This window comes from Antechinus flavipes, chromosome 2, assembly GCF_016432865.1.
Source record: "Antechinus flavipes isolate AdamAnt ecotype Samford, QLD, Australia chromosome 2, AdamAnt_v2, whole genome shotgun sequence".
Taxonomy (NCBI): domain Eukaryota; kingdom Metazoa; phylum Chordata; class Mammalia; order Dasyuromorphia; family Dasyuridae; genus Antechinus; species Antechinus flavipes.
The window spans coordinates 685420851-685447125 of NC_067399.1; the positions used below are offsets into that span (position 1 = coordinate 685420851).

The following is a 26275-nucleotide window of genomic DNA, read 5'->3' on the forward strand; positions in this document are numbered from 1 at the left end:
TCAGTTTTCTATGATATCAGGCAAATTTATACAGGAGGAATCTGGTGCTTGGACATAGCAGACCAGCCTTTTTTCCTTTCCCCCTGATATACCCCCTAAACCCTGCACCCCAGGAAATGATGATACGTCCCTAGATTGCAGATTCAAAATTAACCAGGAAATGTCCTTACCCAGGGACAGCAGGTTCTGGGCATTCTCCAGCATGACCTCCTTGTACAACTCCCTCTGAGGAGGGTTCAAAAGGCCCCATTCCTCCTGGGTGAAGTTCACAGCCACATCCCTGAATGTCACCAAGTCCTAAAGCACCAAAGTCATGAGATGTAGAGCTCAAAGTCACTTCAAAATTCAAGAATCCAACCAACCCTCCCCAATTTACAGGACAAAAGTCAAGCAGAGAAAGGATTTGCTCAAAACTCGTGCCATTTGTGAGTGTCAGTCAGCTCCTGCAATCATGGTCATTAAGAGTCTTATTGAATTTTGAGGAAAAGCATTTTATAGAAGCAGTTGGAGTAAAGCTGAGAAATGTCTTATTATTGAATGCATTTCCTTGTGGAATCAGGAAGAGTTTGTGTTTTATCTGTGAGGTAGATGAATTTGTGGAGAGCAAGAGGGTGATGGGAAATTTCTTCCTCAGCAAAAGGGATATAAGTAATGTATTCTAAGGGAAATTCAGTAAAGAGTCTTGAGAAGTTAGCAAGTCTGTATAGCATGCTTTGGGAAAAAAGTCTTATTTCTTCTGTGAGGTCCCCCTGAGGATGATGTTGATATGGGCACATGCCTCTATTGGTCATTGCTTTCCTTTGTTTAAGGCAAATATTCCTCAATTTTTATATTTCATTACAGGGAAACAAGAGAAACTGGAAAAGAGGCTTCCTTCATTAATTAAAAAAAATAGGGAAAATATTGTCATTTACTTTGAGAAATAAATGTTTTACAAAGATACCTGGCAATGAACAATCTGGGGAGAACAGGAATCATAAAAATAAGTTAAGAAGCCAAGAGATGGACCCTATATAGGAGAAGGTGGGCAGAACTGGGAATACCCTGATACTTGGGAGGGGCCATCTCTATTTCTCATCTGCTACATCATTTTGGATTTCTTCTTTGAAACATCTGGTTTTTGTTCTAATGTGGACTTTCAGCTTATTCACTCCCTTTGTCAGCAAGAACCCAACCTGCCATTATCAGGCATAACCAATTCCCAAACTAGCCTGTCTGCATAGGGTGACTGGGAGAATGGAAATCTTTTTCATCCTCTACTACCTATCTCTCAAAATTCTGGGCATTTATAAATAACATTTGAGATTCTGATTATGATGTTTTGGGTCTGGGACCTGATCTGCCAGGTGGATACCATCTGGTTCCTCTTTGATCCCTCCCTGTGAGCTCCCAAATGCTTGCCTGGTACTACCCCCTCCTGCCCTAAGAAAATTCCAATCCTATATCTCACCCATCAAAAATGTACCCAAGATCAAGAGCTTTGCTAAGTCCTTCCCTGGACAAAACCCACTATGGAGTAGTCTCTCCCTCCCTCCTCATAGTGTCTTCAATTTACTGGTGACTTTGTCCTTAAGACAGTTAACCCTATATAGTTATAAATAGTATAAATATATAGTATAGCCAACTATAACTAACTTGGGTTAGTTTGCTAAACTACTTTATGCTTCTAGGCTGCCAATCAATGTAACAATCTTTTATGTTCCTTTAATGGAGCCTTCCAAATTCTTCTCCAGATTAATCCTATTGCTCTTTCAACTCTATTTCCTACTTCCCCCTGCTGGTTCTCATTTTATCTCTTCATTTTCTCTATAATCTCTTCTCCTAAATAAACCTACCTTTTGGCAAAGAGAATGGCCTTTGTGAACTTGTGACATGTTCACATGCCACATTCACATGCCACCCTGACCTCCTCAAGGTCTTTGTGTAATGCACATTTCAACTTTGCTTTTCTCTGTTCTATTTTTTTTTCACTTCTGAACAACTGAGGAATTTCTTGCTCTTTTACACTTTTTGAGATTCCCATGGATTACTAAATCTTTCCTTTTCTCTTGGGTCCCTTGGTTCCTTCTTCCTCCATAAGACAGGATCTCAGTAAAAGCAGGCAGTTCTTTTACTGATGGACAATTCATCTCTGAGTGATTCCTCAATTCACACCCAAGAGAAGATATTGCAAATCTTTCCTTCCTTTTCCTCTCCCATAGCCCCCCTTTACCAAGATGAAAGGGGCTAATGCACTCCAAACCTGTTCTTGAGGGGAAAGCCCAGCTATCTCCTCATTATTCACTGGCTCTCCTCCTTTGGGACTTTTCTAACTGGGCTCTCCACAGATCCCTGAATCAAGAGGCTCCTTCCCACTACAGAGCTCTTTCCATATTTCTTCGACCTCTGGATTTTTTTAAATCATTGCCAAGATGCAGGAATAGAATACTGAATTCTGCCCATGGTAACTCTTCCCAAAGAAACAAAAGAGAGAATAGACAGGGAATAGAAATATACAAAAGTGAAGGACAGCCCAGAGGAAATGAAGTAAACGACAATTAACAGTCAAAAAACATCTGCTCTTGCTGAAGGCAAGTGTATTGATGGCAATCACAGCTTGAACATAGACCAGCTAATGATGGGAGGTCTTATGGAATGAACACTGGTTTAAAAAAATGGACACCATCCTAAAGGAAATGGTCAAAGAGAAGTCTGCTCATTTCTGTACAGAGAAAATGAAAATCCAATGGAAAGAATCTCTCACTTGCCCACAGGAAAACCCAACCCAACCTGGAAAACAAAAACAAAGCCATAGCTACACACTCATATCCAGGTCAGAAATTCACAGAGCTCACAACAGCAGGCCCAGGATCAGACCCCTTTCAGCACAGGCCCCTTTCCTGCCCCTGAGATGCCGGAGTAAAACAATCCCTAGCCCCAGGAAAGCAGCAACAGGACTAGCCCAGATCTTCCCTTCAAGAGTGCTGCAGAGTCCAGCTCTATCTTCGGGTATGAAATCAGGAAGTTTGCTGGACAGACAAGCAAAATAGACCCTCCCTAAAATAAGCAATATCTTCATCTGAGACACTCAGCAGCCAGACTGAAGAGTGCCTCCTATCTCCAAGCACTGCCTCAGTTGAGGGAATTTGGGCACAAACCCAAACAGGATTCTGGGAAAAGGAAAAGCAAGAGATAGACGCACTAATCAATGAGATCCTCTAGGCAAAACTCAATGGAGAAGAAATAAGAGTAGTGACAGAAAGAATCAAAAGTCATAAAAACCTTGCCCTTACAGATAACCCTCTCAATATTTGTACAGACCAAATTGCCACAAGGCAATGGCAAAAACTAAAGCAAATGCAAGAGACTTAAAAAAAAAAGGGAAGTGAATGTAAGACATCAGAAACAAGTCACACAGAAAAGAAAGCAAGGTGAAAGTTGTATTATAGGTATCACCAGAATATTAGAATACTAATAAACTGCAACCTAGACATAAGACTTCAAGAAACATTTAAGGAGAAATAAAAGAAACCACAGATGACTCTGATGAGACGGGCCTGAGTTGTGCCTCACAAATGTGTTTTCAGAGGTTCTAATAACAACCTTGCATAGTCAAAAAAAATCCCTTTCCAGATAAAAGCAGCTATCTTATATTAAAGGATGGAAAAGTCCCACGTGTACAAAAATGTTTATGACAGCCCTTTTTGCAGTGGCAAGAAACTGGGAACTGAGGGGATGTCCATCAATTGGAGAATGGCTGGAAAAGTAATGGTACATGAATGTGATGGAAGAAACAATCTGTAAGAAACAATCAGCAGGACAATTTCAGAGTGGCCTGAAGAGTCTTACCTGAACTGATGCTGAGTGAAATGAGCAGAACCAGGAGATCTTTGTATATGGCAACAGCAAGATTGTAAGATGATGAATTCTCATGGCAGATGTGGCTCTTTTCAATAATGAGGTGGTTCAGGCCAGTTCTAGTGATTTTGTGATGGAGAAAGACGTCTACACCCAGAAAAAAGAGCACGGGGACTGAGTGCGGATCATGGCATAGCATTTTCACTCTTTTTGTTGTTTGCTTGAATTTCTTTTTCTTTTTCATTTTTTTCCCTTAATAATCTTACTTTTCTTGTGCAGAAAGATAATGCATAAATATGTATGGCTGTTTTAGATTTAACATATATTGGAATACTTGTTATCTAAGTGGGGGGGATGAGGAGAAAAGGGTGGGAAATTGGAACACAAGGTTTTTCAATGATCAATGGTGAAAAATTATCTTTGAATGTTTTCAAAATAAAAAGCTTCAAAAAAAGAAAAAAAGAAAAACAAAGCCCTTCCGTATATTTTTTTTGTTGTTGTTGTTTTGTTTGTTTTATTTATTTTTTTTGCTGAAGCAATTGGGATTAAGTGACTTCCCCAAGGCACACAGATAGGAAGTGTTAAGTGTCTGAGGCTACATTTGAACTCAGGTCCTCCTGATTTTAGGGCTGGCGCTCTACCCACTGCACCACCTAGCTGCCCCCCATAAATTCTTAATGAAAAGAATGAAAAATAAATGGAGAAAACCTTTGAAGATCAAACACAAGTAAAGAGAAATGTAACAAAGAAATTTGGGATGAACTAGAATTTCAGAATAAAACAAATTTGTCCTTCAGTGACTCAAAAGGACAAACTTGTTTCATTCAGTCATGATGAGATGACAAGTGTCTCCTCTCATCCCTACTGGGGCTCACAGAGGAAATCAAAGCAGAGTAAAGCTGGGAGTGTTTCTGTCAAGTCTTGATGATCTTCAGGAGAGAGTAGAAAGAAGGGAAGAGGAATATCCTAAGGTGACTGAAGAGAAAGGAGGGCTGGGAAATCTTATCTCAGGTAGGGAGGGTCCCCAAGTCAACATCTCTACCAACAGGGAGGAAGGAGTGAGTGGGGACACCTGAGATCTGAACTTTGGTCATCTAGTCCAAGGAAGGAAGAATACATCCAACACAGAGATGAATGGAGAAATACATTTTACTCAGCAGTGAAAAAGTGGGGAAGAATTAAAAGGAGAGGCAGAATAAGAGGCTGGAGTAATCCCCAGATCTCCCTGACTATATAAATAAAAATAAAAAGGAGATAATGCAATCTAGCTTGATTTTCCTGTGAGAATCCATGAAGATACTGGCAAGGTGCTTAACTCAAGTGTCTGCCGCTTAGTAGGTACTTTATAACAAATGCTGGTTTTCTTCCTTTGCCCAGGCTTGAAGTTGAAGACTCCCCTGATGGTTGTCAAAGGTGGTACCTCCCTGCTGAGCTTATCAGCCACCATCTCCTGGAGTTCTGTCCTTCCCTGCTACATGGTTAGGTCAGTTCTGTTTATTTATAACATGATAAAGTTGCCCCAGGAGCAGACTCACAGAGTGGGCAAAGGCTCCACGTACCTCCCTTCAAGCAGCGTTCTGCAGGGCTCTGGACAAAGCAGTGAGGCTGCCTGGAGACCTCAGGATCCACCCCTGGGAAAGCAGGGTCCTGCAGATATGACAGATTTCCCAAGATGGCCCATTGCCGCCCCCTGCTCTGCTGACCAGTGAGCTCCCCCAGGAAAGCAAGGGGAGCCTTGGGCACTCAGGCTAAAGAACTGCAGCATCCTGACTGAACGCCCTCTCTGCTGTGCTCAGGTAAGCCTCCTGTTACAGGTGGGAGGGCCCTGCAGGTCTGCCTGTTCTGAACAAGCAAACTAAGCTTTGCCAGGGGTCAGTCCCATCCATGAAACTCTTCTAGGTCAAACCAGGACCTGCTGAAGGCGACAGCAGGGTCACAGCTTCCAAGAAATTGCCCCATCCCATGACTCACTGACGGCTCTTTTCCTCCTTCCTTTCTCGCTGCTGTTCTCAGGGTCTCTGCCAGTGCCTGGGCTCGGCTCGGGGTAACCCCCATAACACCACCAGGAAACCGGGTTCAACAGTAACAGGGCCTGTAGGGCTGGAGCCGGGAACCCCGGGGCAAGGAGGAGAATCCCAGGAGCTGCTTTGCCTGGGCCAGGAGAGGTCTTAGAGACATCAGGGCCTAGATCAGCCCCGGGAGTTTGTGCCCTGGGGACAACATTGCAAAGAACAAGAACTGGGGAAGCCCTCAGAGTTCTGCTCTGGGTATGGGCTGACAAGGGAGAAGGGAGAAAGGAAAAGGGAAAAAGGTAAAGGTGGAAGGTGAAGGGCTTTCCTGGACCTCCAGTTGTTATGAAGGGAGAGCCTGGCTACCAGAAGAAGGGAGGGGTGTGTGTGTGTGTGTGTCTGTCTGTCTGTCTGTGTGCATGTGCGCCATGTCAGGCAGGAGGAGGAAGGGGAGGAAGAGGAGGAGAAGGAGAGGAAGGAGGAAGAAGACAGTGTTGCTCCTACTGTGCTCAAGCTGATACCGACTTCAGTAAAGGCGCAGCCCACAAGTAAGGCAGGGCCAGCTTCACACCCCCCTCCATGGCTCCCCACACTTGTGATGGCTGATGGGGGTCAGGTCTGGATGGAGGGCACTCACCTGAGCAGGTGCCAGGCTCCCAGGGCCCATTCCCTCCGGCTCCAGGCTCCCTGGGTACATAGAAAAGTAACAAGGTGACTCCGTGTTGTAAAGTTCCTCTGACTGGGCCCTAGTCTCTACCTCCCAGTCCTGCCGCCTCCAGCCTTTATGACCCCACAAAGGGAGCAGCTACCAAAGGCCTGAGTAGTGGAGGTCACAGCCCACCCAGGACAGTTGGAATTCTTTGCTTTTCAGAGCCCCGTGAGACCACCAGGAGCCTCCGGGAAAGTCCAGACAAAATGCGGGCTGGGAGTGAGCTCTGAGGGTTGTGAGAGAAGAGGGGCCGGGGAAGGAGGAGGTCTGGGGAGCAGGGGGAGGGGCTCGGAGGCGAGACAGACCAATACAGGTGCCGGCAGGGAGGGCAGGGCCACCAGAGGGAACAGCTGAGCCTGGGGAGGCAGGAAGCTGTTGTCCCGAGGTGTACCTGGGAGCTGGGGAAGATTGCGGGACCACTTTGGGGGAGCCGGGGCTGGGAGTCCCTACAGGGAAAGTGCAGACAGGGAGCCGCAAGCCTGAGACCAAGAGCCACGGATTCATTAAAGGGGGAGCAGGAAAGAGCGTTGGTCACTGCTCCCAGGTGGCTTCTGGGGGTAGGAAGATGGGATTGGCTCTGAAGGACGATATGAATCTCTTAGCAAGAAGTGGGTTCAGGGAGACAAGACCCCGGGGTCCTGATCAGAAGGCTGAAATCAGGGCTCCCGGATTCGTAGGGACAAAGTCTTAAGTCTCGGAGGTAAATCTGGGCAGATGAAGCCAGCAAATTGGGGTGCATATCCAGCAGCTAGGTTTAAGGGGGTGCTTCCGGTAGACCTGGAAGATACTCTCCACGAGATGAGAGGAGGGGTTGGAGATCCAATATCCGGGGCAGCCCGTGGAAGCCAGCAGATGTGGAGGATGCTGGCTCTGACCTACCTGGGAGCTGCAAGCACGGTTCTGGCTTCCAGAAGTCAAAGCGATGGGAGCTCCCGGGAAAAGGAGAACCCAGAACTCCTCGGGAAAGGACGACCCAGGGGCAGGCAGCCAGATCGCAGCTTCAAGACTTCCGGCTTCCAGCCAAACCTATTTGGGAGGGGGGTCTTAGCCCTCAGAGCCCCGTCCTGTCTATTCCGCAGGAGGATGGAGCCTTCTCGCCCTGGAGCTGAGCCAAGCCTGTAGGCCCCGCCCCCAGCCAATTGTCGGTTCCGCCCCCCAATCCCTGCACCTCCTCCTTTCCCAGTCTTCTCCCCGCCTTCTGGTTTGCTTCTTTAAATCCTCCTTGGAGCTCCCTCCAGTACCTCTCTGTGGGTCACAGATTCATCCACATTTGAGTGTTTACACACATGTAGCTACCTGACATCCTGTTTTGCCACCTTTTCTTTCAAGCTCTCTTGTCACGTACTATCTTTTTATGGACTACTTTTTTGGGGGAGGGGGTGTGTGTGTATTTTTCCATTCTATATCTTGACTTCTAAAATTCATATTAAAGTTGGATTGTGGTTCTGGGCCAGGGAGACACTTCCCAAGCTTCTTGCCTTGGGGTCTGGCTTCTGGCTGATGGCCTGTTGGGGCCGGGGCTCTCAGTCCTGCTTTGCTGGGATGCAACCTGCTTCTTCCTGGGCTGGGGGCCACCTGTCCTGGTCTGTACTCTCCCTTGACCTGTGTCTGACAGAGCTTTCCTGCTGAACTTCTGGGCTGGAAAAAATGCTTCACTTTGTCCTTTTATTGGTTCTTTTGCTCCGGGATTCATTTTGAGTATTATTTTATACTTGGAAGTGAGTCAGGTAGAGTTCCTTCCATGCTCCGCCATGTTGACTCCACCATGCTGGATTTTCTGCTGAGAGGTGAGCAAGTATTCTGGAGCACACATTGGGAGGGGAGAATAAAGGAAGAAGAGGGCATTGGAGAGGTTTGGTCAGCATAAAGGAAGTGAGGAAGCCAGTAGAGAAGGAGTGAAAGTTTGACCATTAGTGATCAGAGTTTCAGGATAAGTGGTGAGAATAGAGTATGAAGGGGTGGGAATCAGCTCCAAGAAGCAGCATTGGGGAGAAACGATCATTGAGGGAGGTAGTAGTAAGTGGTAGGAAGGATCAGGAGGTCTGTTACTTAGCAAGCAGGGTTACAGTCTGTGGAGGAGGGGAACATGTAGGGTCTAGTATTCCCCTCCCAAGGAAATTTGGAGGCTTCTCCAATCCAAGGAACAGCCCTCAACCAAGGGGTCTTATTGATTCTTAAAAAAATTATAAAAATCCTTTTATAATCATATGAGTTACTTTCATAGTGACCCAGTGAGGGTGACTGCCATATAATTCAGTGAATATCCAGAAAGACCCTGAATAACATAGTAATTATAGAAATCGCATAGAGGGAAGAGTTCAAGAGCCTCTTTGCATATATTAATGCAATTTTGGCTAAAGTTTTGATTTACTGTTCAGGACTTAGCCTCCTTCTAGACCGTGTGTGCAAGGCTTGTGTTCTTGGATACTGGCCTGAACAAGCAAGGCCACATACGGGTCATTATGTCCCTGCTAGAACTGTCCCCTCTTTACTAGGGGTTTCACTGATGGGGATCCCACAAGGCTTTGTCATGGTCAGTGGAATAAGTTCCTAGACACACACAAGGTGATTTTTTAGACCCTCATCTACCTGGCTTTCGTCTTCTTGGCAAGGCTTTCAGCCATTGGGAGCCACACCAAGTGGGAAAGACCCAAGTCTAGATGAGAAGCTGCCAGAGAAGGACCAAAGAGAGAGGCTGGCAGCTTGGGGGCGGCAGGTAGTCACAGGACGGCTGCTTGGGTCTAGTGCTGGAGGCAGCCCTCGGTGATGGAGTCAGGTTCTGCAAGGAGCAGTTTTTAATTGTTCAATGCCAACATGCCAAGAGGTCTCTGGGAGAGATGTGGGCGGGGGCTCGCTCCTGGGCTGTTTAACATTTTTCCAATGGCTTGAATAGTGAAGGATTCTAGGAGAGCAAGAATGATACAGAATGAAACCTTGGTTTTAAAACATGGCTGATGTGAGATTTCTTTTGGTTGACTCTGCATATTTATTCCAAGAGTTTGCTTTGTCTTTCCTTTTTCCACTAAGTGGGGAATGTAAAGGAGAGAAAATAAATACCTTTCAATTGAAAAAGGAATCAAAATAAAACTAAGAAAGAAAAAAATGAATTTACTTTTGTAAAGGTTCACACGAATGTGACTGGTTCACTGAGGGATCTGTCACAGAAATGAGGATGGAGCCTTGGTGTCTGGGTATGACATCACTGCTGCCACAGAAGTGGGTGGAGCTTCATCATTCCCTGGCACCTATTTGGCCCCACAAGCCAACACCAGGCAGTGAATTAGGAAAAGGAACAAGGTTTCTTCTCAGGACCAGGCTTCTTCTATTGGCCGCTTCCAGCTGCCTCGGGCTGTGGCAGTAGTTAACAGTCCAGGGCCCAGTGCAGAAAACGGCATCCGTGCTCCCCAATGATCTGGCCGACCAAGCAGCCAAAACCGCGGCTGTCTCTTCGCAGTGGCTGACAGAACAGCTCCCATAGTAGAAGACCCCAGGGAACTGTCAGTAGGCCCCATGGCATGGCCTTAGCATAACTGGTTCTGTCATTTGTCAAGGGACCCAGGGGATTGCTGATAAAGCATTTTCTGAAGTTCCTCTGCTGGGATAATTTACATTGCTCATAATTCTCATAAGAGAATTGTAGAAGAAGAGATGAGCCGGCTTCACAGGAAGGGAGAATAGTGATAGGTGGAGAGCCAGAACACTCTACAAGTGCCCTTGAATTGGTAGGAGAACATAGGGAAGGACTCCTTCATGTGGGATGGATCCTCTGAGGGGAACTTATGTGAGACACAGGCAAGAGCCCCACAGGGTGGACAGACAGACAGACAGCATCTACACTGCTGGAAGGAATTTCAAATTGAAGAGATCACTGATCAGACCAGCTTTCTGAGTATTTCAGGGAGTCACGGAGTATAGAGTTTATCTTGATTTTGCTCACTTCAGTCTATCTCTTTTCATTTACATATCCCCGTGCTTCTCCAAATGCTTCCTAGCCACTGTTTCTTATGGCACAATATTCCAATATGTTCATGCTTAATATCTTCTCCAACGGGAAGCACCATTTTCTATTTTGCATCTATATTGCTTTTCCTACCACCCCTTAAATATACAAACCAAAACACTGCAATGATTATGTTAGTGAATCTAGAACCATTTTCCCCTCACTTCCTTACAGTTGATGCCTTGCTGTAGGTTCTCTATCTCACAAAGTATAGGCACTTGACCATTTTTTAATAAGCCCAAATACCAAATGGCTTTCAGAAGAGTTGGATTAATTCATAGCTACATACGCATCACTGCTGTAATTCTATGTACACAGCCTTCAACGCTATGTCCAGCCTTTGGAATCATCTCTGCTGATTTGGTGGATGAAAGCTGAAACCTCGGAGTTGAAATCTTTCTTAAAACTCTTACAAAAATTTTCTGTCTGAACAAATATGGCAAGAAACCTATTTCATTAGTTGCACAGGAGTTGTGTATTTAGGAATGAAGTACAAGTTTCCTAATTCAACAGGAGCAGATTTAGATTTTCTCCTATCTTGCTGCCTCTCCAAACTGGCAATCATACCCAGAAGGTGCGAAGTCTCTTGAGTTATTGGGCTGAATCTGAAGCTGAGGATCCAACAAGAAGTGGCAATGAGTAGGCTTCACCTTCAAGCTCCACTTTGGGCCCTCAAAGCAGTAAGAGCTAGAAGAGACCCTAACCTTAATCTAAATGCACCAAAACCTGTGAAGTTAAATTGCTTTCCTGAGGTCACAAACATACAGAACTTAGAATTTCAACCCTTGCCCTCAGAGTCCCAATCTACTGACTTTTCCATTTTACCATATTGCCTATTAAGTAGGTGATCAGGTTGAAAAGGAGGATCCAGTATACTTCTAAAGCTCTCTCCTATCCCTAGTCATCTTTTATTTTCCTTTCCTCATCCTCGCCATAAGGTTCTAGCTGTAAAAGGCTAATCGTGGAAGGCATTAGCAACATCCTATCTTTTCCCAATGATCTTTAGAGAATCCAGCTTGCTCTTTATTTTAATACCTTTTCATTTCCTCACAGATCTGGCAAGAACCAATCAGATTTTTCCATTAAATTCTTTCCATATTCCTTACTTTCATAAGGTGTCTCACCACTGTGAATTCTCTGATGTCCAGTAAGACTTCTCTTATATCTAAAAGCCTTTCCACAGTGCTTACATTCATATGGTTTCTCTCCAGTGTGGATTCTCTGATGAACTGTAAGTTGTCCCTTTCTTCTAAAAGTATTTCCACACTGGTTACATTCATAAGATCTCTCTTCAGTGTGGATTCTCTGATGCTCAGTAAGAGATTCCCTTTGTATAAAAGCCTTTCCACATTGGTTACATGCATAAGGTTTTTCTCCAGTGTGGATTCTCTGATGCCGAGTTAGATATTGCCTTTTTTTAAAACGCTTTCCACACTGGTTACATTCATAAGGTTTCTCACCCGTGTGGATTCTCTGATGTACAGTAAGATGTCCCTTATAGCTAAACGTCTTTCCACATTGGTTACATTCATAAGGTTTCTCCCCAGTGTGAATTCTGTGATGTATAATAAGAGCTTTCTTAATGCTAAAAGTCTTTCCACACTGGTTACATTCATAAGGTTTTTCTCCAGTGTGAATTCTCTGATGTACAGTCAGATCCTGCCTTTTTTTAAAACCCTTTCCACATTGATTACATTCATAAGGTTTCTCTCCAGTATGAATTCTTTGATGTACAGTAAGAGTTCCCTTTTCTCTAAAAGTTTTTCCACAGTAGTTACATTCATAAGGTTTCTCTCCAGTGTGAATTCTCTGATGTACAGTAAGTTGTCCCCTTTCTCTAAAAGTCTTTTCACACTGGTTACATTCATAAGGTTTTTCTCCAGTGTGAATTCTCTGATGAAGAGTAAGAGATTGCCTTTTTTTAAAACTTTTTCCACACTGGTTACATTTGTTAGGTTTTTCTGAATTATGTAATTTCTCATGTGTACCCCGGATTTCGCTCCTAGTGAAGTCACAGGGACTCACGAATCTTTGCTTGTGAGTACTTTCCTTCATTTCAAGTTGGATCTCTAGCTCTGAAAAAAATAATGAAATAAGAAAAATAGCCAATAACAAACAGTATAACACACTACACACACACACACACACATATATTAATTCCCCCCCATTATTAGGATAGAAACTCAGGTATTTACTATGTCCCCAGACAAAGAGAAAAGCCTTAAATGTGCAGAATCAATCCCTTAAAAATCTTATTAGCTCACATCTGAAGGATGATTGAATTTTTAATGTGTTTCTAGCACAAATACATTGTATTCTCACAGTAAACCTGTGAAATACAGAATACCTTTTATTCTCACTACTTGGACAACTCAGACCATCAGTTCAGAGCGATTGAGAGATTTGACCTAAACCAGAAAGTGAGACTGAAATTTACACCCTGTGACTGGGTAGGCTCTGCATATAGTATTTGATTAATTAATTCAATTCTCATTTTTTCCCTTTCCCTTTCATTATTTTCACTTTCTAATGATCACTTTCATTTTATTTTCTGTTACATTATCTGATGTCACATTCAGAATATTAACACTATTGTTTTTGCATGTTTCTTTTTAAAATTTTATCTAAGGCATTTGTGATTTTGTTCTGATGCATTACTTTTAAAAAAAATAACCATGGCTTATTTCTTTTTAAAAATTTATCATCATATCCCCTTGCAAATCTTTTTAAGAAATGCAGCTTTTTATTCAATGGAGGAAATTATCCACATCTGAAAAATGTGTTGCATTCAGAAATTGAACTTCAAAGATGAAAATAAATTTTTGAAAATTAAAATTGGGCAAGGGGAACTATTGAAGATATGAGATCAAGAAGTAACAAAACATTATAAAGAATGAGAAAAAAGACCAAAATATGAAACATAACAATCAATCAAAGCTATCAAAAGAACTTGGTCTGCAGCCAAAAATATCATATCCAGAAAAATTATGTATAAGTTTGAATGAGAAAAAATGGACAATCAATGAAATTGCAGGTTTTTAGAGGCTTTCTTTCACCCAAACCTAAACTTAACAGAAAATTTAACCATAAGAGCAAATATCAAAAACAGTGTTAAAGAACTCAATATGGACAAATTGTTTAAACAAGGATAATTAGTTTGTTTGTTTTTTCTTTATGTTTAAGATTCACATCAACAAAAGGGTAACTACACCCAGGGAGAGGACTGAGGGAACTGAGTGTGATTCACAACATAGCATTTTCACTTTTTTTATTGTTTGCTTACATTTTATTTTGCTTCTCTTTTTTTCCTTGTGTGACATAATTGGATAAATATATATACATATGTTGGATTTAACATATATTTCTACCATGTTTAACATATATTAAAATATTTGCCATATAAGGGAGGGTTTGGAGGAAGGGAGGGAAAATTGGAACACAGGGTTTTGCAAGGACTAATGTTGAATAATTGTCCACTGTTTTGAAAAACGAAAAGCTTTAATAAAAACAAACAAAAAAACCCAATAGGGTAGCTCTAAAAAAGATTGGCAGAGTTAAGGTAAAAATAGTAATGAAGTTCAGAGGAAGAATAGACACAGAGACAATAGAAATGGGAGACGGGCTCGTAGTTCTACTCACATAAGGAATGAGTTCAATAAGCAACATTCCATATGTACCATGAAGGGCAGAGCACTCCTGAGTGGGGAGGGATGGGTAATAGGGAAGCAACATGTGAGGGAAGAAGGCAAGGGAGGAAATCATTCGGTGGGGGAAGTTTAAGTAAGAGAAAGGCAAATTATAAAGAAGATTTAATTTAATTAAGTTCGTACAGAAAGGCATGTTTATGTATATGAAGGAGCAGAGGTGTTTGTGAGTGTATGTATGTATGGATATATCTACATATGTATACATAAATATATCTCTTAACTATAGCTTGCTGGAGGCTAGGAGTGATGAAAGGGGAAAAAATAATGTAAATAAGATGCACAGCACCCAAGAACAATTTACAAGGAAATAAAGAACAAATGGAGAGTCATGAATATAATTTCTTCTACTTAGATACTTTCTTGATCTGGCAATTCGTTATTATATATTTTGAATCCCTCCCTGATGTTTTACAAGGCACATGAAAATTTTCTCTTTTGTTTTTATTTTGTTTTGCATTCCTTTCCTGTTTTTCTTTTGTTCTTGCTGTTTTTTTCAAAAAGAACAAAATTTAAAAAAAAGATATCTGGATCTGCATTCTTGCAGGAGTGATGGCAAATTACAATAAAACTATGGTCAGTAGGAATGCACAGTAGAGCCCATCATGAAATCATCATGGGAGACCACAATGTTTCTACAAAAACAAGCTTAAAGAGCTACTCATTGAAATGCTGAGGTTATTTTTTACCACAACTCTTATATCCCTGCTTTCATGCCACTCACCCGGAGAGCACCTCCTCAGGCCTTCTTGGTCCAGCAACCAGGGAGCCTCCCTTTGCTTAAAATAAGAGATCACATCTTCTGTGGAAACTGGAAGCCCTGAGAATGGAAATCAAGTTATCATGAAGGAGAGAAACTTGACATTTATTTCTCCTTAGGGAATGGGTTGAGATCCAGAGTTGCTCCCTTTTGAGATTCACCAATTATATTGAAACATATGAGTCTACAGTCATCTCCTAATGCTTGTAATGCAAGAAACCCATAATAGGATTTGTCACATTATCCTGTTGTATGACTTTTTTTGGGAAAAGAGTTAAATGCTTTTCCCCTCACCTGTTATCCTACTAGGCTCCATTCCGGCAAAAACTGTTGAAATCCAACTCCAGTAATGAATTTAAGGGTGTGTGAGTCAGGGGCCAGGTGGAGTGAAGCTCGATATGAATGCTTCAAATTTTATTGTTCAGAAAGATGAACAGAACCAGCTACACCCAGAGAAAGAACACTGGGAAATGAATGTGGACTACTTACATTTTTGTTTTTCTTCCCAGATTATTTTTACTTTTCTGAATCTGATTTTTCTTATGCAACAAGAGAACTGTACAAATACGTACACATATATTGTATTTAAGATATACTATAACATGTTTGAGACTTTCTACCATCTACGGAAGAGGGTGGAGGGAAGAAAGGAAAAAGTTGGAACAGAAATGATGGCAAGGGACAATGATGAAAAATTACCCATGCATATGTTCTATCAATAAAAAGCTATAATAAAAAAAAGAGAGGAAAATACAAATTGTATTGATCAGAGAGGCAAATATATATACCTCCAATGCTTGTATACTTGATACAAAATCCATTCTTTGATATTCCTATAGCAGGATCTACTGAGATGTAAATGGTTAAGTCTGGATCTTGGTTACTTAGACAGAGATATAAATAGTTAAGATTCACATTAGAGTAAAATTATCATACCAATGTCCTCAAATAGCTTTCTCCCAAATGCCTTTAGATTCCATTATGGGCTGTTTTTCCTGTTTTCAACTACTGAATAGCAGAGTTTGCATTTTGTTTCAGTTGACAGACTTCTTATCATTATATTAAAAAGTATGTCTCTGGTATTCAACAAGAAAAGGGAAGGTGGTGAGCCAACTTACTGTAAGATTCACGACCTGGATGGATTCTTATCTCCTGGTACTCTACAACATACCTGGGTAAATTAGATTATGGGGCCTGATGTAAAATTGTGCTATTCATATTTCTATTTGTTCTTTATCTGGATGCAAATCAAATCTTTCTACATTTCTGCTTTTTCATTAATTTGGATATTTAGAATAGTCAAAATAACATATTTACTGGAAGATTTTCTTAAACAATATTGTTGTTAAAGTATTGTAAAGAAAGCACAAGGTCCAGCATCTGGCAAATAGTAGGTGAAAAGAAATGCTTATTCCCTTCCATTCTTTGCTTAACACTTGTGCTGGAATTTGAGAGGAATAGGATGGGAAAATTCAGGATAAATTTCCTATATTAGAAACAACTATGAGCTTTGGGCTACAAATTGATGCTCAATAAAAAAAAGACTATTCCAAATCCCAGCCCCATACCAAAGAGGAACAGGTTGTCAGGAACAGCTTCAGGAGTAATTTTCAGAGCTCTGCTAGACTAATCTGTGTCCAGGTAGAGGTCAGCCAAAATAATTTGAGACTAGTTCCTTGTGTGAGATGCTTCCACGGATTTGATTTCTGACTTGAAGTTTCCTAGAACTGCTAAGAGAGAGCTTCAGGAGCAACACACCCTTAGTTTTTTTTTACCATAAAAAGGAGAGACATACAGGAGGACTCTGTTGCTTGGACACAGCAGACCAGCACTTTTTTTCGGTTCTGATACACCCCCAAACCCTACACCCAAGGAAATGAAGATATGCCCTTTGAGTTACCCAGGGAAATGTCCTTACCTAGGGAGAGCAGGTTCTGAGCATTCTCCAGCATCACCTCTTTGTACAACTTCTTCTGAAGATGGTCCAAGAGGCCCCACTCCTCTTGGGTGAAGTCCACAACCACATCCCTGAATGTCACCAAGTCCTAAAGCACCAAAATCATGAGAAATAGAGTTGAAAGTCACTTCAAAATTCAAGAATCCAACCAAACCTCCCCAATTTACAGGAGGAAACTCAAGCAGAGAAGGGATTGGCTCAAAGTTCACACCATTTCTGACTGTCAGTTAGCTCCTGCAACTATGGTAATTAACAGTTGTATTGAAATTTGGGGAAAGTGTTTTATAGAATCAGCTGGAGTAAATCTGAAAAAATGTCTTATTATTGAATGCATTTCACTGTGGAATCAGGAAGAGTTAGTGTTTTATTTGTGAGGTAGATGGATCTGTGGAGAGCAAGAGGTGATGGGAAGTTTGTTCCTCAGCAGAAGGGATTTAACTGATATATTCTAAAGAAAATTCTGTAAAGACTTTGTGAGAAGCTGGCAAGTACAGCATGCTCTGGGGAAAAAGTTTTATTGCTTCCCTGAGAAAAAACAACTGCTTTACATCAGTACGAGAACAATTAGAGTTAGGACACGTTGAGGAAACAGTCATGGCACTCCCTTGTATTTGTAATAGAGAAAAATCTGGTAAATGGAGAATGTTAATAGATTTGAGACAAGTAAACTCAATCCTGGAAGACATGGGTTCCTTATGGTCAGGTTTGCTATCCCCAGAATGATCCCCAGGGAATGGCCCTTATGGATAATAGATATTAGGGATTGCTTTTATTCTATTCCCCTTTACCCTGAGGACAGGGATATATTTGCTTTCTCAGAACCAACATGTAATTTTCAAGGACCTGTGAAGAGATTTCAGGGAAAGGTATTGCCACAAGGTCTGGAAAAGAGCCCTACTATATGCCAATAGTATGTTGATAAAACTATTAGCTTTTAACATTAATTGCTTTTATTGTTTAAAGGAATAGCTTACATTTACATGGTGTTAATAGTTGAATGTTTTTATTTTAGTTTATGGCTGCTTTATGGCAAGGTCATTTTTAATGCTGCATCAGATTCTGCTATTTAACAATTCGAGAAATTTTAATGAGGTTATTAGAATTGCAAGTTCTCTGAAAATGATTATTTCTACCAATCTGTCTTCAGCAAATGATTTACTATTCATTTAAGTGCATAACAGTCTCCTTGTTTAACGAATATGGAACTGTTATGGGTCATATAAGCTGGGACAAACTCAGCCAGACAGATTCATTTCATCTCCCATCTTTGTGGTGGTGGGAGGCTGGAGCTCTCGGACTGAGACAGACTTTAAGACAGAGACCGTTGTGGTGGTCCTCCTGCCTCCCCCACAGAAACCAAGACACATTACGGAGGACCCCAAGAAAACTGGCCCGGGCCCCAAGCAAGGAAACTGGACTGTGAAAGAGACAATAAAGATTTTTGGACTTTATCTCTGGCTATTCTCATGGTGGTTATTTAGTTAAATAAATTTATTTAGTTAAATAAATAATAATTTTAGTTAAAACGAAGTCTAGTCCAGAGACCTCCAGAAAACCAACTGGAACATTACATGGAACATATATTATCTAAAGTTTTCTTGAAGTACTTAGAGCAGAATTTTAACCCAATATCCCTGCACTAGTTGTGACTGTATTTTGCAGGTGCATTTGATCAGTTATGCACAATTGTTTCTAAGATTTTTTTGTATTTACATATACCTGAAGCCCCTGATTGGTGAAGAGATGAAATCTCTTGGGACTGTCACTAATTTTGTTTTGAATTTAGAATTTGGATATGATTGCCTGATGGATCATTAAATCAGTAACCCATAAATTTCCAGAGAAATATCATATGTTACTCAGAGGGGTGCCTTATATATAGATTTCTTATCTGGGCAAAAGGTAGAAGGACAACCTCAGCCTCTGCTTAAGGTGGTATCCTTCTGTCTCAGTTTACCAGTTCTGTTTCTTTGCTTCCCTACTGATTATTCCTGAATCTGACAATGAGGTGGAAATTGTTACTGCATGATTGGTTGTCAGAGGTAAGGATGCTGTCATGTTTATACTCCCAAGCCTGAAAGACCAGTTTTGGTGTTATAATCATGCCCATGTTTTTCCTCTTATACCACATTTCTACAACCTGAGCAAATGATCATTGGAAGCCATAAGTACAATTCAATTATGTAATCGTTCGCTGTTTTCAATCTGACTTTACATAGTCAATACATACTAAATAATGAGGTGAATGAGTATTTGGCCTAGTTATCTATCACTTTGTGTCTGTAGGAAATCAAGTCCTTAAAGGTTTTCAAAATAATGTAAGAACAATTGATACAACTGAGTGTGAGACCTATATTGTTTATTGAGACTACAGCTGACACATCTTTACCATTTGTCTATACTGTGCATCCTGTGACACAAACATGTTTCCTTCCATGAAAAGCTATTGGACAAGCTATATTGGCTTCTCTACATCTTAGACTTTAAAAAAGGGAAGCAAATGTAAGATATCAAAAACAAGTCACAGAAAAAAGAGCAAAGCAAAAGTTGTATTACAAGTACCACCTGAGTATCAGAACGCCAATACACAGCAGCCTGGACATAAGACTTCAAACCTTTTAAGCAGAAATAAAGAAACCAGAGATGACTCTGATGAGTTGTGTCCCACAAATGTACTTTCTGCTCTTCTCATCACAACCTTGCACTGACAAAAGTTCCTGTTCCAAATAAAAGCAGTTATCTTATCTTAAAGGAGAGAACCATGTGCAAAAATGTTTGTAGCGGCCCTCTTTGTGGTGACAAGAAACTGGAAACTGAAGGGATGCCCATCAGTGGGAATGGTTGAGTAAGTTATGGGATATGAATGTTATGGGATATTATTATTCTGTAAGAAATGACCAGCAGGATGATTTCAGAGAGATCTGGAGAGACTTACAGGAATTGATGCTGAGTGAAGTGAATAGGACCAAGAGAACTTTATACACAGCAACAAGAAGATTATATGATGAGCAATTCTGATGGACGTGGCTCTGTTCAACAAGGAGATGATTCAGGGCAATTCCAATGATCTTATGATGCAGAGAGCCACCTACACCCAGAGAGAAGACTATGGGAACTGAGTGTGGATTACAACATAGCATTTTCACTCTTTTTGTTGTTGTTTGCTTGCATTTTATTTTCTTTCTAAATTTTTTCCTCTTATGATTTGATTTTCTTGTGCACTAAAATAATTATATAAATATGTATGTCTATATTGAGTTTAAAATATATTTTAACCATGTTTAACATATATTGGATTAGTTGGCATCTAGAGCAGGGGATAGGGAAGAAAATTGGAACACAAGGATTTTGCAAGAAGCAATGTTGAAAATTATCCATGCATGTTTTAAAAATAAAAAGCTTCAATAAAAAAGAAATTAAAAAAAATAAAAGCAACTATTTTAGAGATCATAAGGAACTGAGTGAATAAATCAGTTCCATAAATATAATGGAAGACTCTTGCATTGAACTCAGATTAGCATAAAACCTGACCAAGATTCCAGAGGAACAATAATAATGAAACATGCTGTCTATAATTTACAGGTGGAAGACTGGTACAGACTGAGAAACAGTTTTTAGGATATAGTGGTAGGATTTTTTCCCCCATTAGATTAATGGTAAAATTTGGGTAATGGATATGGTTTTATTTGTGTTTTCAGTGGAACAGTGAGTGAGGGAGGGAGAAGGTAGATCTCGTGATTGATATGAATATATGTGTACAGGTGTGTATACATATATAAGAACTCTGATGAATGCAATGATCAACCAATTCCTGAGGACTCATGGTGACATGTTTTCTATGTCTTGATAAAGGAGCGATGCTCAGACAGAGATATAATGTTCCTTAGAAATTTTGTTTAGCTTGACTATATACATTCTAATGAAAGGTGGTTAATTATTATTATTATTTTTTTTTGGCTTTCTCAATGGAAGAGAATGGCAGAAAGGAGGACAGAGAAGCCTAATTTTTTGTTGTTAAAAAAATTGAATTAAAAAAATTTTTAAAAAATGAAATAAATCAATATTCTCATTTACCTAATGTACTCAATCTCCAGATCTTTGTGAATACATAAATAAAAATAAAATGGGGATAATGAAATTTAGTTTGTAGGTTTTGTTGTGCAATCCTGGAGATATTGGTACAATGCTTAACTCAAGTGTCTGCCACTTAGTAGGTACTTGAAATCTGTCCTTCCCCTGCTACATGGTTAGGTCAGTTCTGTTTATTTATAACATGACAAAGTTGCCCCAGGAGCAGACTCACAGAGTGGGCAAAGGCTCCACGTGCCTCCCTTCAAGCAGCGTTCTGCCGGGCTCTGGACAAAGCAGTGAGGCTGCCCGGAGGCCTCAGGATCCACCCCTGGGAAAGCAGGGTCCTGCAGATATGACAGATTTCCCAAGATGGCCCATTGCCGCCCCCTGCTCTGCTGACCAGTGAGCTCCCCCAGGAAAGCAAGGGGAGCCTTGGGCGCTCAGGCTAAAGAACTGCAGCGTCCTGACTGAACGCCCTCTCTGTGCTGTGCTCAGGTAAGCCTCCTGTTACAGGTGGGAGGGCCCTGCAGGTCTGACTGTTCTGAACATGCAAACTAAGCATTGCCAGGGGTCATCCCATCCATGAAGCTCTTCCAGGTCAAACCAGGACCTGCTGAAGGCGACAGCAGGGTCACAGCTTCCAAGAAATTGCCCCAGTCCCATGACTTTGAAACAGCAGAGATCGGGCCCTGGGCCAGGAGAGGTCTTAGAGACATCAGGTCCTTGACCATCCCCAGGAGTTTGTGCCTTGAGGACAAAGGGCAGCCCTGCTGCAAAGGGCAAGAACTGGGGAAGCCAGAAGAGTCCTGCTGCTGGTCTGTGCTGACATGGGAGAAAGAGAAGGGTGAAAGGTGAAGGGCTTTCCTGGACTTCCAGTTGTTATAAAGGGAGAGTCTGGCTACCAGAAAGAGAAGAGAAGGGAGGGTGTGTGAGAGTGTGTGTGTGTGTGCCTGTGTACCATGCAAGGCAGGCATTCAGAGAGCACAGACATGACCCTTGGAGAACAAAGAGCAATGACTGAGGAGGTCGTCCTTGTCAATCACTTGCAAAAACAAGAAGCTTAAAACACAGGGAGGGCACACTTGTGGCTGGGTGAGTCTCACGGGGCTCACTGAAGCATGGGAAACACAGAGTGGGAGGAGGAGGAGGGGGAGGAGGAGAAAAAGGGGAAGGAAGAGGAGGAGGGCGAGGAAGAGGAGGAGGAAGAGAAGGAGGAAGAGGAGAGAAGGAGGAAGGCAGTGTTGTTCCTACTGTGCTCAAGCTGATACAAACTTTGGTAAAGGCGCAGCCCACAAGTAAGGCAGTGCCAGCTTCACACCCCCCTCCATGTCTCCGGACATTTGTAATGGCTGATGGGGGTCAGGTCTGGATGGAGGGCACTCACCTGAGCAGGTGCCAGGCTCCCAGGGCCCATTCCCTCCGGCTCCAGGCTCCCTGGGTACACAGAAAAGTAACAAGGTGACTCTGTGTTGTAAAGTTCCTCTGACTGGGCCCTAGTCTCTACCTCCCAGTCCTGCCGCCTCCAGCCTTTATGGCCCCACAAAGGGAGCAGCTACCAAAGGCCTGAGTAGTGGAGGTCACAGCCCACCCAGGACAGTTCGAATTCTTTGCTTTTCAGGGTCCCTGTGAGACCACCAGAAGCTTCCTGTAAAATTCAGACAAAATGCGGGCTGGGATTGAGCTCCGAGGGCTCTGAGAGGAGAGGGGCCAGGGAAGGAGAGATCTGGGGAGCAGGGGGAGGGTCTTAGAAGCGAGACAGACCAATACAGGTGACGGCAGGGAGGGCAGGGCCACCAGAGGGAACAGCTGAGCCTGGGGAGGCAGGAAGCCTGTGTCCCCCGAGCTTCCCCTGGGAGCTGGGAAGGACATGCGGGGGAGCCGGGGCTGGGAGTCCCTAAAGGGAAAGTGCAGCCAGGGAGCCGCAAGCCTGGGACCAAGAGCCACGGATTCATTTAAGGAGAAGCAGGAAAGAGCGCTGGTCACTGCTCCCAGGTGGCTTCTGGAGGGTAGGAAGATGGGATTGGCTCTGAAAGAGAATCTGAATCTCTTAGCAAGAAGTGGGTCCAGGGAGACAAGACCCCGGGGTCCTGATCAGAAGGCTGAAATCAGCGCTCCCGGATTCCAAGGGACAGTCTGAAGTCTCGGAGGTAAATCTGGGAAGGTGAAGCCAGCAAATTGGGGTGCATATCCAGCAGCGAGGCTTAAGGGGGTGCTTCCGGTAGACCTGGAAGATACTCTCCACGAGATGAGAGGAAGGGGAGTAGACCGCGGGGGGAAGGGGGCAGCCCGCGGAAGCCAGTAGGTGTGGAGGACGCTGGCTCTGACCTACCTGGGAGCTGCAAGCACGGTTCTGGCTTCCAGAAGTCAAAGCGATCGGAGCTACCCGGGAAAAGGAGAGAGCCCGGAGCTGGCCGGGAAGATAGGAGGGGCAGGCAGCCAGACTGCAGCTCCAAGTCTTCCGCCTTCCCACACACCCCTCTGGAAGGGTCTTCCTGGTCCTCAGAGTCCCGCCCTGTCCATCCCGCTGGAGGATGGAGCCTTCTCGCCTCCAGAGCAGAGCCAAGCCTGCAGGCCCCGCCCCCGGCCAATTGTCTGTTCCGCCCCCAAATCCTTCCAGGCCCCCCAATTCCTCCACCGCCCCCTTTTCCGATCTTCTCCCTCCTCTCTGGTTTGCTTCTTTAAGTCCCCCTTGGAGCTCCTTCCCGTAGCTCTCCGTGGGTCACAGACGCATCCACATTTGGGTGTTTACACACACGTAGTTAACTTTGACATCTGTTTTCCCACCTTATCTTCCAATCTTATCACCATACTCTTTTTCTGGACTTTGTATCCCATCCTAACGGCAATAGAGAGTTATTGGAGTGACTGAGCAGGGAGTGGCTTGGAAGCGATAATCAGGAGCTTCCTGGAAAGATTAGACAGAGGCCTGATTCAAATGATAACCCGGGGAAGATGTGAGAAGAATCTGAATTGTAATTCAGATGCTGTGTGAATGAAGGTGTAATAGAAAAGATACAGTGGTTATAGGAATAACCAAATTTGGCCGACATGAGAGTTCAGAGATAGTACAGACTTAAGATTAAAAGTGAGGTTATGAATTGGGGTGACTGGAGGAGTGATGTTAGTCTTAAGTAAGGAAATTTGGAAGAGGGATGTGGTTTGGGGAAAAGGTAATAGGTTTTGTGGATATGGGGAATTTAAGTTGCCCGTTGGCTATCTAATTCAAAATGTCTGGTAGGTATTTGGATACGTGCAATAGGATATTAGGCTGCGGCCTGCAAATTTTTGGTATATTACCTCATTGCTGTAAGTTTTAAAATGAATTTTTTTTCTAGAATTTGCTGATTGATCTAATTATTTCCACTTTAGTATTTTTTACACTTATAAAGTTGCTTTTTAGCTTTCATCTTTGTAAGATATTGAGTCCCAAATTATTTGACTTCCTCCCTTTCCACCTCCTCTCCCCAAAATGAAAAGCCATCTGATATAGATTTTACATATGCAATCATGGTCCACATTATTCCACATCAATCACACTGTGAAAGAATCAGACCAAAGTTCTTCATTTAAAAGTGCCTGATGGGAAAACTGAACTTTTGGAGTCATGAGCTACTTCACCCAGAGGCTGTTGTTGGTCCTTAGTTGAAGTGGACTGAGGCCATCAGAGAGTGATAATCTTGACCTGAAAATGAAATGGATATAAGTAAGGTAGGACAGTTTACAGTCATCAGCCTCATCCTTTCCTCTGGAGTTTCTGAGTCAGGGGACAAGACATAGTTGAAGACAACAGCTGGCGATGGCCCCCCATTTCTGCCTAATGAATAAGCCCATCAACACCTGATTGTAGGGTCCCAGAGAAGTGTTTTTCCTATTGTTAGCACAAACAGATCTCAAAATTAAAGGATTTTACAAGTTAATTCATTTCTGGGAGCTGCCTTCCTCCCTTTGTCAAAGGAGTCAGAGGTCTGCTGATCAATACATTTCTGAAGATCCTCTGCTGGGATCATTTATATAGCTCATATTTCTCATGAAAGAAGTGTAGAAGAGATAAGCTGGCTTCAAAGTAAGGGAGAGCACTGATAGATGGACAGCCATGTCTTTATGATGGAAAGAGAAAGCAGGGAAGGACTCCTTCATGTGGGATGGATCCTCTGGGGACAAGCTTATGTGAGACACAGGCAAGAGGCACATGGGATGGACAAAGAGGCATCTACATTGCTGGAGGGAATTTCTAATTGAAGCCATCACTGATCAAGGCTATCTGAGTATCTGAGAGAATCACAGTATATGTAATTTTTCTAGGTTTTGCTCACTTCAATCTACCTCCATTCATTTACATATCCCCATGTTTCTCCAAAGTCTTCCTAACTAGTTTTAATGATACAATATTCCAATATGTTAATGAACCAAAATTTGTTAAGACCTTCTCCAACTGAAGAGTACTATTTTCTATTTTGCATCTTTATTTTTTTCCACTGACATTCACCCCAAATAAAAGTAGAACACAGCAATGATTATTTTAATATAGCTAGAACCTATTTTCCCCTTATTTCCTTACAACTGATGCCTTGCTGTAGGATCTCTGTGTCACAAAGCAGGGGCATTCCATCACCTTTTAATGAATCCTAAAACCTTTCCAGCAGATTTGGACAAATTTATATTTACATATACATCGCACTGCTGTCCCCCTAATTCCATAGCCCCCAACTCTATATCCAGCCCTTGGGGTCATCTCTGCCAATTTGGTGGATGGAAGCTGAAACCTCAGAGTTCAAATATTTTTTAAAAGCATCTTAAGAAAACATTTTTTGCCTAAACAAATATGACAAGAAACTTATTACACTAATTGCAATACCAAGACCACCAGGAGCCACCTGGAAAGTCCAGGCAAAATACAGGTTGGGATTGAGCTCTGAGGACTGAGAACGAAGAAGGGCCAGGGAAGAAGGAGGTCTGGGGAGCAGGGGAAGGGTTTGGCAAGTAAGACAGACCGATACAGGCCACGGGAGGGAGTTTAGGCCCACTAAAGGGGAACAGCCTGGGAAAGCAGGAAGCCTATGTCCCGAGTCTACCAGGGAACTGAGGAAGACTGCAGGGCCACTCTGCTGGAGCTTAGGCTGGGAGTCCCTAACAGGAAAATGCAGACAGGGAGCTGCAAGCCTGAGACCAAGAGCCACAGGTTCAGTTAAAGGGGAACAGGAAATAGTTCTCACTATTCCAAGGTGGGC

General features: G+C 42.6%; 2 protein-coding genes across 2 annotated transcripts in view; both read right to left on the reverse strand.

The window, feature by feature from the left end:
• LOC127547045 (zinc finger protein 561-like) lies at positions 1–24349 on the reverse strand. The gene is made up of 4 exons (XM_051973899.1): positions 24345–24349; positions 23377–23639; positions 6484–6533; positions 1–297 (listed from the first exon to the last, which is right to left on the reverse strand). The coding sequence occupies exons 1-4, from the start codon at positions 24347–24349 to the stop codon at positions 1–3; spliced, it is 615 nt and encodes a 204-aa protein (XP_051829859.1).
• Positions 9644–26275, reverse strand: part of LOC127552252 (zinc finger protein 260-like) — a 46133-nt gene continuing 29501 nt past the window's right edge. The window contains exons 2-5 of the mRNA XM_051982858.1: positions 22432–22481; positions 16938–17064; positions 14984–15079; positions 9644–12630 (exon numbers count right to left, since the gene is read on the reverse strand). Coding sequence (XP_051838818.1) covers positions 11603–12630; positions 14984–15079; positions 16938–17064; positions 22432–22461 — 1281 coding nt within the window. The 5' untranslated portion in view covers positions 22462–22481 and the 3' untranslated portion in view covers positions 9644–11602. The remainder of the gene's footprint in view (positions 12631–14983; positions 15080–16937; positions 17065–22431; positions 22482–26275) is intronic.

Excerpts from the sequence above, each read along its gene's own strand:
- LOC127547045 (XM_051973899.1), bottom strand. Across the intron at positions 6,534-23,376 it reads ACCGTGCTTGCAGCTCCCAG|GGAGCCTGGAGCCGGAGGGA; the intron begins GTAGGTCAGAGC and ends CTATGTACCCAG. Across the intron at positions 298-6,483 it reads GGAGCCTGGCACCTGCTCAG|GACTTGGTGACATTCAGGGA; the intron begins GTGAGTGCCCTC and ends TTGGTGCTTTAG.